The sequence below is a fragment of the Salmo trutta genome, chromosome 12, assembly GCF_901001165.1.
Source record: "Salmo trutta chromosome 12, fSalTru1.1, whole genome shotgun sequence".
NCBI classification, from domain to species: domain Eukaryota; kingdom Metazoa; phylum Chordata; class Actinopteri; order Salmoniformes; family Salmonidae; genus Salmo; species Salmo trutta.
In genome coordinates, this window is record NC_042968.1 from 20123356 (window position 1) to 20135478 (window position 12123).

At 44.1% G+C, this 12123-nt stretch overlaps 1 protein-coding gene across 1 annotated transcript; it reads right to left on the bottom strand.

Moving 5' to 3' along the window:
* Positions 1–439: 439 nt before the first annotated feature.
* Positions 440–11610, bottom strand: LOC115203124 (transcriptional repressor CTCF). Its single transcript, XM_029767515.1, has 13 exons — positions 11407–11610; positions 9714–9996; positions 9404–9595; positions 8939–9290; positions 8392–8562; positions 8134–8267; positions 7940–8060; positions 6796–6945; positions 6514–6674; positions 6113–6295; positions 3482–3617; positions 3205–3351; positions 440–1575 (listed from the first exon to the last, which is right to left on the bottom strand). Exons 1-13 carry the CDS (start codon positions 11496–11498, stop codon positions 1295–1297), a joined length of 2403 nt encoding a protein of 800 aa, XP_029623375.1. The 5' UTR covers positions 11499–11610; the 3' UTR covers positions 440–1294.
* Between the last annotated feature and the right edge of the window lie 513 nt (positions 11611–12123).

Here is a 12123-nt window from a genome sequence, read left to right on the forward strand (position 1 = left end):
AGGGAACAATATGTACTAAAATAACAAATGAATAATTGATTTTACGTGGATGGGATATAGAAAATGCAGGGGATGACTGGTGATCTGGCAATGGGTTTCTAGTGTGTGTAAATCTCCACAAAGTGATTAAAATATCAAGCAAGGGAAAACCAGGGAGGGGACTAAAATTGTGTTTTAACAGATCCTCTGAAAGAAATTCCACAGGAACAACCAAAAGAGGCTAGTTCACCTACTATTCCAAACAGGTTTCTAAAAAGAGACTTGTGGGCATAAACATTCTGTCAGGTGTAAGAACCCTGTAGCAGATAAATAGGGCAGATTGTGCTCTAGTCTGAACATGATCAAACATCCTATAGTGTCTATATTTCAGTATTACATGCCATACTAAATTAGCCTAATCAAGGCTGAAACTGAAGCAAATTGACTCATGACACCCCAGTAGGTTGATCTTTTTTATTTGTATTATTATTGGCTGTATAGTCAAGCATTCTCCCACCCCTCCAATCATATCATTGCCATTCAAGTCCCCTAGCATTTCATTTTGATGGTACAAAAGAAAAAAAAGCATCAAACCAAAAAACTAATACATTCTAAAAGCTTTAACAAGAGCAAGGTATTGTGTTTCATTTGAAAACAGCATAACAGTTTGTAAAAGCAGAATATTTCAGGTCATCCCACCCCCCTAACCTTTGAACCCCTAACAGCTAATTCCATGGGTGAAAGCACATGATACTTGTTTTTTACAGACAACAGAGCACGAGAAGAGGGCCAATATAAAGAGATCAAATGTGTGCCAAAATATGCTACAGAGAAGGTATTCTGAGGGCCTATAGAACATAATTGACAGCAGAATGAGGACATGATTTATGACATAATACATCATCATGATCTAAACCACACCCCCTCTCCTTACATCTTTTCCAGTGACAACAGTCTGCATAATGTTATCTAGATTCTGTATACAAACATAATTCAACATGAGGGTGTCAGGGGTTTCGCAGTGGGATGTAGATAGAGATCGCAAGAGAGAGGAAAATAAGCTCTTAAAAAAATAGAATGGGCTAAAGGCATCTTTAGACATGTCCCAGGCATTATCATCAACATCAGAGAGAGATCTAAGGTTTTAACTGGGGTGTACATGTGTGGAATACGTGTACGGTGTATGCGAGGGCAGGTATGTGTGTTTGAGAGTGGGTACAAATGGAGTGCATGTGAGTGTACAGATAGGGGACAATTTGTATTGTTAGATGTAGACAATTTGTATTGTTAGATGTAGACAGAGGCTTCGTCTTCATCACCGGTCCATCATACTGAGAATCATCTCAGGAGTGAGGTCACCGTTGGGCGGAGCCTCTGTGACAGACAGTGCCACTTCCTGCACCACCTCCTCCCCCTGGAATGATTCTTCTACCTGACTGGCAGGCTCTCCTTCAGCATGCTCCACCTCCACTGCTGGCACCTCATCCTCGACAGCTTCTTCCTCCTGGCTCGCCTGCTCGGCCTTCATCTCTTTCTTCACGATTATGTCATCCACCTCGCCTGTGGTCTCATCCTCCACACGGATGATTGCCGCCGCTGAGGGAAGAAGAAAACCACTTTTACACATCTGTTCAGCTGTTTTGAGTACCTTTGGGTACTGATCAGTGATCTCCACCTGATTAACTTCTTATGGCTGGGTGGCAGTATTGAGTAGCTTGGATGAATAAGGTGCCCAGAGTAAACTGCCCGCTACTCAGGCCCAGAAGCTAAGATACGCATATTATTAGTAGATTTGGATAGAAAACACTCTGAAGTTTCTAAAACTGTTTGAATGATGTCTGAGTATAACAGAACTCATATGGCAGGCAAAAACCTGAGAAAAATTCCAACCAGGAAGTGGGAAACCTGAGGTTTGTAGTTTTTCAAGTCTTAGCCTATCCAATATACAGTGTCTGTGGGGTCATATTGCACTTCCTAAGGCTTCCACTAGATGTCAACAGTCTTTAGAACCTTGTTTGAGGCTTCTACTGTGAAGTGGGGGAGAATAAGAGCTGATTGAGTGAGAGGTCTGCCAGATGGGCATGAGCTTCAGCCATGCTCGCGCCCGTGAGAGGTAGCTGAGTTCCATTGCATTTCTAAAGACAAAGGAATTCCACGGTTGAAATCTTATTGAAGATTTATGATAAAAAACATCCTAAAGATTGATTCTATACATTGTTTGACATGTTTCTACGAACTGTAATGGAATTTTTTGAGTTTGTCTGGCTTGCGCGTCGTGAATTTGGATTTGTGAACTGAAGGCGCGAACAAAAAGGAGGTATTTGGACATAAAGGATGGACTTTATCGAACAAAACAAACATTTATTGTGGAACTGGGATACCCGGGAGTGCATTCTGATGAAGATCAAAGGTAAGTGAATATTTATAATGCTATTTCTGACTTCTGTTGACTCCAACATGGCGGATATACGTATGGCTTGTTTTTGTGTCTGAGCGCCGTACTCAGATTATTGTCTGGTGTGCTTTTTTGGTAAAGCTTTTTTTAAATCTGACACAGCGGTTGCATTAAGGAGAAGTTAATCTAAAGTTCCATGCATAACACTTGTATTTTCATCAACATTTATGATGAGTATTTCTGTAAATTGAGGTGGCTCTCTGCAAAATCACTGGATGTTTTTAAAGCAAAACATTACTGAACATAATGCGCCAATGTAAACTGAGATTTTTGGATATAAATATGAACTTTATCGAACAAAGCATGCATGTATTGTGTAACATGAAGTCCTATGAGTGTCATCTGATGAAGATCAAAGGTTAGTGATTAATTTGATCTATTTCTGCTTTTTGTGACTCCTCTCTTTGGCTGTGTTTTTCTGTGACTAGGCGCTGACCTAACAATCGTTTGGTGTGCTTTCGCTGTAAAGCCTTTTTGAAATCGGACACTGTGGTGGGATTAACAACAAGTTTATCTTTAAAATGGTGTAAAATACTTGTATGTTTGAGGAATTTTAATTATGAGATTTCTGTTGTTTGAATTTGGCGCCCTGCACTCACTAGCTGTTGTCATATGGATCCCGTTACCAGGACTCCAGCCATAAGAAGTTAAATATGTGAAGGCCAAAGTATTCACTCGATTGCATGTCTGCATGAAAAGTGATTCCTTCAAGAATTTAAGTAGGGTGGTATTTTTGTATTATTCCAACAGGGTACCAGAGTGCGACTCACTTGGGGCAGGTTTGGCCTTGGGAGGTCTTCCACGTTTCCTCTTGGCTGGCGGGCCAACAGGGGCAGGGACAGGGACAACAGGTGGTGCCTGCTCCACTTCAATCTCAGCTAGCAGCTCCTCCTCCTCAATGTCATCCAGCTCAGGCTCTGTGGAAGAGAGGAACAAGAAAGACCTGATTTTAGCACTGTACTCTTAAGATGCACACTAAACAATATTACATGATATTGTTGCATTGTATGTATAAGAACAATAAAGTTAACTTTGACTTGGTCGTACCGGTGTCGTCATCGTCATCATCCCGTCTGGAGCGCATCTTCCTCTTTCTGCCGCGGCGGCCTTTCTTGGGCGGGGTTCCGTTCTCGTCGCCGGTGTTCTCTCCGTTACAGTTCTCTGTGTGACGCAGCATGGTGTTCTGAGGAGCACAGTCATATACAGTGCCTTCAGAAAATAGTGAGAGTCAATGGGCTGGATGATTCTCTTCATCACTCATCTTGAAAAAATGCATACTAAAAACATGTAAATCAACCATTAACATAATGGGGGAAAAAATCTAATGATTTATTGAAATAGCATGGGCGATCTAGAAAGACAAATTGGTACAATTTAAGGCCATGTGGCAAACAATAATGCAGGTACTAGGGATGGGGTGTGAGCATGTGGGTCTGGGCAGATGAGATGTAGTTGTTCGTATGTGTAACTGGTTTAAAAAAGAATGGGAGAAATAAATAAATAAATAAATAACACAGGTATTCATATCCCTTGACTTATTCCACATTTTGTTGTGTTACAGCCTAAATTCAAAATGGATTAAATATATTCTCTCTCAACCATCTACACACAATACCCCATAATGACAAAGTGAAAACATGTTTAGAAATGTTTGCACATTTATTGAAGATAAATACATAAATCTCAGTTATACAAGTATTCACACCCCTTTGCTATGACACTCCAAATGGAGCTCATGTACATCTAATTTCCTTTGATCATACTTGAGATGTCACTATAATGTGATTGGAGTCCACCTGTGATTAATTAAATTGTTTGGGCATGATTTAGAAAGAAACACACCTGTCTATATATGGTCCCACAGTTAACAGTGCATGTCAGAGCAAAAACTATATCATGAAGTCCAAGGAACAATCAGAATTGTGAGGAGACACCTGGGGAAAGGTATAAAACAATTTCTGGAGTGTTCAAAGTTTCAAAGAGCACAGTGGTCTCCATCATCGGGAAATTGTAAAAATATGGAACTACCCAGACTCTGCTTAGAGCTGGCCGTCCGACCAAACTGAGCAACAGTGCAAGAAGGACTTTGGTCAGGAGGGTGACCAAGAACCCAATGACCACTGACAGAACTAGAGAGTTCCATGGCTGAGATGGGAGAACCTGCCAGAAGGACAACAGTATCTACAGCACTTCCCCAATCTAGGCTTTATGGGAGAGTGGACAGACGGAAGCCACTACTGAGAAAAAAGGCACCAGCACGCCTGGAGTTTGCAAAAAGGCACGTGAATGACAGATCATACGGCAAAAGATTGTGGTCTGATAAACAATTTAACTCTTTGGCCTGAATGCAAAGCACTATGTTTGGAGAAAACCAGGCACAGCTCATCACCATCCCTACCGTGAAGCATGGTTGTGGCAGCATCAAGCTATGGGGATGTTTTTCAGTGGCAGGGACTGGGAGACTGGTAAGGATAGAGGGAACAATGAATGGAGGCAAATACAGGTAAAATCATTGATGAGAACCTGCTTTATATCTAATGACCTTAGACTGGAGTGAAGATTTACGTTCCAACCGAAAAATGACCAAGCATACAGCCAAAGGAACGCTGGAATGGCTTCAGAACAGAATGTAAGAGTCCTTGAGTGGCCCAGAGAAAGCCCAGACACAAATCCCATTGAAAATCGGCGGAAAGACTTGATGGCTGTTCACCGCCGTTCCCCATCTGACTTAAAGAGTGACTGCCTTTAAAAAGCAACGAATCCCTTTGAAAAATGACTTCAATGAGTCAGAAACTAGTGTCAAAATTACTTTAAAACATGTAAACATGATATTTGGGACAAAGTCAGTCATCTAAAACATTCATGCATCACAACAGGTAAATTAAGATTGTCAAATCAAAACAATATCCATTTTCCCACTAACATGGGATGAACAGCTGCTCAATCCAATAGCATAGACAGTGCAACAGACCTGCTCAGCAGCTCCAAATGTTCACATAAAACACCGTGCAAAAAAAAAAGGTTTGCTTGAGAAATACTGCACCAGAAACAAAATTGTGCAACTAAAACATCCTTGGCAAAAACATAAAAAGTATTTACAGATTTGAGTTCTCTTAGATTTATTCAGTGACTCATGGGGACAATCATTAACCAAATGCGGATTTTGGTCAGGAAAGACTGAAATCTCATTTTTAATGAGCAACATAAAAAACACCTGTCAATTGGCGTGTTCAGTGGCTCTAACAGAGCTTGAGAAAATCTGGAAGAAATGGGAGAACATTCCAAATCCAGGTGACATACCGCAAAAGGTGCTTCTACAAAGTATTGACTCGGGGGTGTAAATACTTATGGAAATTAGATATTTCATTTACAATAAATTTGGGAAAATTTCGAAAAACATGTTTTCACTTTGTGATTATGGGTATTGTGTGCAGATGGGTGAGAGAAAAACATTTTGAATTCAGGCTGTAAAACAAAATGTGGAATAAGTCGAGCAGTATGAATACTTTCTGAAGGCACTAAGACCACAACACACTGTGGAGCAACTAGGCTTCAATCCTCCCCAACCTGGTGAGAGGATGTGTGTTTTTGTGTGTCCTGAATTCTGCTTGGGAGGATATGGGTTTGGATGTGAAGGAGTCCTTTAGTTTGCAGTGTGGATGTGTGTTGTCCCCTTACCCTGCGAGTGAAGGTCTTGGCACACTTGCTGCAGACGAAGGCAGTGGGGATGAAATTGGGGTCATGGTAGCGTTTGAAGTGCATGTCCAGCAGCTGCTTCTGCCGGAAAGTTTTTTCACATTGGCTGCAGGCGTACGGCTTCTCCCCCGTGTGTGTGCGTCTGTGCATGATCATGTGACGCTCCTAGGAGTCAGAGGTTAAACATAGGACAGTCAGTGAACACACCGAGGTCTAGAACAGTCTCCGGCTGATTCCAAACATATCCATGGGATGCATCTCAATAATCTAAAGTGGCCTCTTATCCTCATCTCTGAGATTGATGATGGCAAATATCTGGTGGACATCCACCATTTAAAATCAGCGAAGATTGAGAGGAAACAAGCAGAGAAGGTCTCTTTCACCTGTCTGCAGCAATAGTCACACTGGTCGCATTTGAAGCGCTTCTCGTTCTTGTGGGATTTCTGGTGCTGGATGAGTGCGTAACGCTCGTGGAACACAGCATCACAGTAACGACACTTCCTGCCCATCTCCATGAACGAATGCTGCTTCCGCAAGTGCACACCTGAGAGTGAGAAAGGAAGGAAGGGACAATCCAAATGTAAGGAACATAGACTGATCCACTCAAGGTTACAAGACCGTATTTCAGCAGAGGAGATATGACTGTGCACAAGCAAGTCGCTTACCCAGGTCGCTCTTGCGGGCGATGACTGTGTCACAGTGAGGGCAGTGGAATTTGGCCACATTCTCTGTGTGCTTCTGCAGGATGTGCATCTTCATGGTGCCGCTCTGCGTGAAACGAGCATGGCAGATGTAGCACTCATATGGCTTCTCACCTGCCAGAGAGAGGGAAGCTTTATTAGGTCGTATGCGAGACAGATAGATATACATCTACACACACCTTCAAAATAGTGGATTTGACTATTTAAGCCACACCCATTGCTGACAAGTGTATAACATTGGCTGTGTGCTCAATCTCCATAGACAAACATTGGCAGTAGAATGGCCTTACTGAAGAGCTCAATGACTTTTAACGTGGCACCGTTATTTAAGTAGGCAAGTCAGTTAAGAACAAATTCTTATTTACAATGACGGCCTACCCCGGCCAACGCTGGGCCAATTGTGCGGCGCTCTATGGGACTCCCAATCTCGGCCAGATGTTATGCAGCCTGGATTCAAACCAGGGACTGCAGTGACGCCTCTTGCACAGAGATGCAGTGCCTTAGACCGCTGCACCACTCGGGAGCCACCATTCCAACAAGTGAGTTCGTCAAATGTCTGTCCTGCTAGAGCTGCCCCAGTCAACTGTAAGTACTGTTATTGTGAATTGGAAACGTCTAGGAGCAACAACGGCTTAGCTGCGAAGTGGTAGGCCACACAAGCTCACAAAACGGGACCGCCGAGTGCTGAAGCGTATAAAAATCACCTGTCCTCAGTTGCAACATTCCCTAGCAAGTTCCGAACTGCCTCTGAAAGCAACGTCAGCACAAGAACTGTTCATTGGGAGCTTTTGGAAATTGGTTTCCATGGCCGATCAACAGCACACAAGCCTAAGATCACCATGCGCAATTCCAAGCGTCGGCTGGAGTGGTGTAAAGCTTGCTGCCATTTGACTCTGGAGCAGCGGAAATGCGTTCTCTGGAGTGATGAATCACGCTTCACCATCTGGCAGCAAAGGGGGGACCAACTCCATATTAATGCCCATGATCTTGGAATGACATTTTCGACGAGCAGGTCTCCATATATTTTGTCAAGTAATGTAGCATCGATGAACAGAACTAAAATCAGGAATACTTGGGTGTAAGGCTGAGAGATTGGGGTATGTGTTACCTGAGTGTGTCCTCATGTGTCTCTTCAGTTTGTAGGTGTCTCGGCTGGCGTAGCTGCACAGACTGCACTGGAAGGGCCTCTCGCCTGTATGGGAGCGGATGTGTCTCTTCAGCTTACTCACCTGGGGCAAAGAGAAAGAAACATTTAAACAACATTCCAGAAACATTTCAGTTATACATTGCAAATGTACTTACCTCCACACTAGCGTAGTCACACATGGAGCACTTGAAGGGTTTCTCGAATGTGTGTTTGTAGCGACGATGACGCACCAGCTCTCCACTGGTCACAAATGCCATGTCACAATCTTGGCATTTATGAGGACGAGTGCCTAAAATTGAACGGGAAGGGGCAATAGTAAACATAATTAACACGCACCCTATCAATTCAATTAGGATAAATATATATATATATTTTTTAACAGCCTGCGACTGAACATGTGAGTCTGTAGATACCCGTGTGTGTGTTGAGGTGGTTCCTCAGCAGTGTGACCGTTCTGAAGGCCCTCCCACACAGGTGGCATTTGTGTGGCCTCTCATCTGTGTGGCTCTTCATGTGGCGGTCCAGGTTAGAGCGCCGGGGGCAGGTGTAGCTACACAGCTCACACTGGAACGTCTTCTTCACACCTGAGAGAGACAAGAGGTTATTTAACACATTAAAAGGTAGACAACGAAATGACGTTGCCACGAGCAGCACCACAGATATTGAGATGAGCAAAATGCAAGACGTCGCGCTCACTGTCACACAGTATCTGCGCATGTGCACAGAGTTGCTTCATGCTGTTAAAAGCGTGGTAGCCACAGGACCAAAACAACACAGAAGTTGAACCTTGCGCTTCAATGTTCATAGTTGTTGCGGAAATTGACCCACTATGCGTTGTACTTTCTGCATCATCGCCGATTCTCCCTTTAACACACACAGATCTCCTCCTCACACCCCAAAAAAGAGGGGTTGCCATACCCCCACATACACACAAAACTTGACCTTTCACACAACTCTGACCTTTCTTTTTTATCTTGGTGGGTTTGGGAGGCTTCATGTTGCCCACAACCTTCTCAGCGTTGACCTCAGAGAGCATCCCCTCCTGCTGCTCCTCCTCAAAGTCGTATACAGACACGTCCATGTCTCGCTCCCCCTCCCCGTAACGCAGGCGGCTCTTCTTGCCCTTCTTCCCCTTGCGGATGCCAGCAGTTGGTTGGTAATCTGGGTCTTTGGACCAGGTCTGGTCCTCTACTTGGGGCTCAGCTTCCTCCTCCTCCTCCTCCCCATGGGTCACCTGGAGCTCATCCTGGGCTGCCTGCAGTTCTTCCTGCTCAACTGTCTCCACCTCTCCATTCGCCCCAACCTTCACCACCTTCACCAGACAAAAACAATTTGCCAGGAAGGGATTAGAGTTGTATTATAGTCAGTGCATCTCACCTGAGCCTTCAGGCCAAAGTGTGTGTTTGTAGTTGAGTAGTGTCCGACCTGGAAGCCCTCGGGCAGAGGGAGGGTGTGGCAGATCACTGGCTCTGCCTCAGTATTGCCTGCTGAGGCGTCAACAAAGCTGGCCTGGAGTTCTTCCACGGTGGCTGTAGTGACAGGGACCTGCACCAGCTGCAGCTGTCCAAGCCCCAGCGCTGCACTCGTCTGCTCCATGTTGCCCTCCATGTTCACCACCTAAAGTCAAGACACAGTCAGGGCCAGTCAGTTCTCTGAATAATTTATGCCTACAAGTTTGGCTTACAAAGGATATCTTCCAAACCTTTCTCAACGTAAACTCACAAATCACACTAACCTGCAGGGTGATGATCTGTCCCTCGTCTCCCCCGGTGACCGTCACTGTGCCACCCCCTTCGAGGACCTCAGTCTTCATCTGTAGCAGGGCAGGGTCAAGGGTTGAGTCCAGGGTGTCCATCACCATCATTTCAACATTCCCTGCCACCACTTGGGGTGCCACACCCCCTTCCATCAGGGCAGCCTCTGCAGTCTGGAGCAGCTCTGCTCCCTCCCCACTGTCCTGGAGACCCTCGACCTGAGCGGTCTCAATGGAAACGACTTCACCCTCCATAGAAAACGACCTGATAAGACCATAAAAATAACTTTGACGCATGATACGCTATATAAACATAAAAGTATGTGGACCCCACTTCAAATGAGTGGATTCTGCTATTTCAGCCACACATGTTGCAGATAAGTGTATACAATTGAGCACACAGCCATGCAATCGCCATAAACAAGCATTGGCAGTAGACGATTCTGTGCTTCCAACTTTGTGGGACCAGTTTGGGGAAGGCCCTTTCCTGTTTCAGTGATACAGAAATGGTTTGTTGAGATCGGCGTGGAAGAACGTGACTGGATATAGTCCTGAAATCAACCCCATCGAACACCATTTGGGATAAATTATAACACTGACTGTGGCCAGGCCTAAATCAACAAACATCAGCTGATTATTTTAATCATACTTCTCTGATCTACCAACCATTTGACAAAGTCCCAATAAAAAAACAACACTGCCAAAATACAAAATAAGCAGATAAAAAAATTTTTGGGGGGGGGATATAAAACTCACTGCTAAAAGGAAACTACCCTAGTGTCTTGCTCCGGTATAGTGGATGTTTTTGTAACATTAGCGTGCAGGTTATAGAGGGAGCTCGAGCTCACAAGTTTTAAATCGAAAGGCGGCTGTAGGCGGACCAAGCTTACGCGATGGGACGTGGTGCCGATGATAGAAAACCAACTCCTAATCTAGTTTCTGATTTGGAAGAAATCTACTTTCCGTGCTCGCAGATTTAGTTGGGCTACATATTAAGAGATTACTATACATTCCCTCCTTCCGTGTTTACTCTCGGAAACCTTTGTGAAACGTTACCTAGTTTCTGAGCCAAATTAACTACAGCCCCATTTTGAGAAGCAGTAAAATAACTTGAATCCATAGAAAGTATTACACAATTAGTGTTGATATTAGAACCATCGGATGGTTCTAGAACAGACTAAAACAACTACCCAGATCAGGGGCTATGTAGTAAATCTGAGACTACAGATGATATGATTCATTTAAATTTGTTCAAATCGTAGCACCATGAGTGACAGGAAACATTAAGGATGTTACATCGAAATTAATACAAAGTTTAAACTCGAAATGTTGAGCTTTCGTTCTAGAACCCGGAGACGCAGGTTCTCTTCTCAAAAGAGGAAACAAAGGGCACGAGAAGATGGACGCCTGGCCTAAACAAGACCCTAAACATTAAAGCATTTATAAAGCCATCCGTGCCTTAATACGAACCAATAGCAGTCCAAATACACTAATACGTTTAACAGAAGCTCTAACTTCTGGGTTATAAATGTTTTTAGTAAATTTTCGATAACGATAGAGGGAGACAAACACCCCCCCGCCAGTCGCCTGGACCGCGAGCCCCACCGTGACACCTAGAGGCCGACGACAGCTCCTACAAAAATGCCCCCCTTCATCGGAGAAAGTGCCGTTTTACCTGGTCCTCGGTCTTCCTTTTCCGGGTAAATTTGTTTGAGCGCTCAGTGCTTGTTCGGTCTTCCTCTGGCGATGGTAGGGAAGCTTGCCCATGCGTCCCAGCTCGATTAATCCTCTCACGCGTTGACAGAGTTGTCTCTACACAAAATGGTGGCCTGGAGCAGGCGAGTGTGCATGCGCAGACAGAGGTCCGACGGGAGAAGTGGGAGGGGGGTAGCGCAGCAGTTGGGTGGCAGTGACGTCTGGGCGCCAGTTTTGAATTCAAGGGTTCGGGGGCGTGGTTCTGGGTGAACAGTTGTTTCCACATTACAAAAAAGTTATTTTTTCTAGACTTAAGTTTGCATTACCTCGAGGGCTATTTTACTATGAAAGGCTAAATATTTCAAGACTAAAGACTAACATGCAACCACAGCATAAATGCATGCTTGTAAGAATAGTTTGTGCAAGGTGTAGCTTTTATTACATAACATATGTTATTGTGGGGCTGGGAAGGATTGAAGCAGGCTATTATAGTGTATATCTAGTGCTTGACTTGTACCGGCCCCTCAAATGTTCTACTGCTTGAGCTCCTAATCCTCTTATAAATATTAGCTCAAAAGTATTGTGGAGCTCCTGCACCTAAAAATATACAGTACCGGCATCAAACATTTGTACCGACACCTATTTTAGTCCAAGTAAAGCACAGTGTATATCCTATATACCTCCTTCCAAAGATCAA

Excerpts from the sequence above, each read along its gene's own strand:
- LOC115203124 (XM_029767515.1), bottom strand. The coding sequence starts at position 11,498 with ATGGGCAAGCTTCCCTACCATCGCCAGAGGAAGACCGAACAAGCACTG. Across the intron at positions 9,596-9,713 it reads GACAGATCATCACCCTGCAG|GTGGTGAACATGGAGGGCAA; the intron begins GTTAGTGTGATT and ends TCTTGACTTTAG. Across the intron at positions 6,675-6,795 it reads CGCCCGCAAGAGCGACCTGG|GTGTGCACTTGCGGAAGCAG; the intron begins GTAAGCGACTTG and ends TCTCACTCTCAG.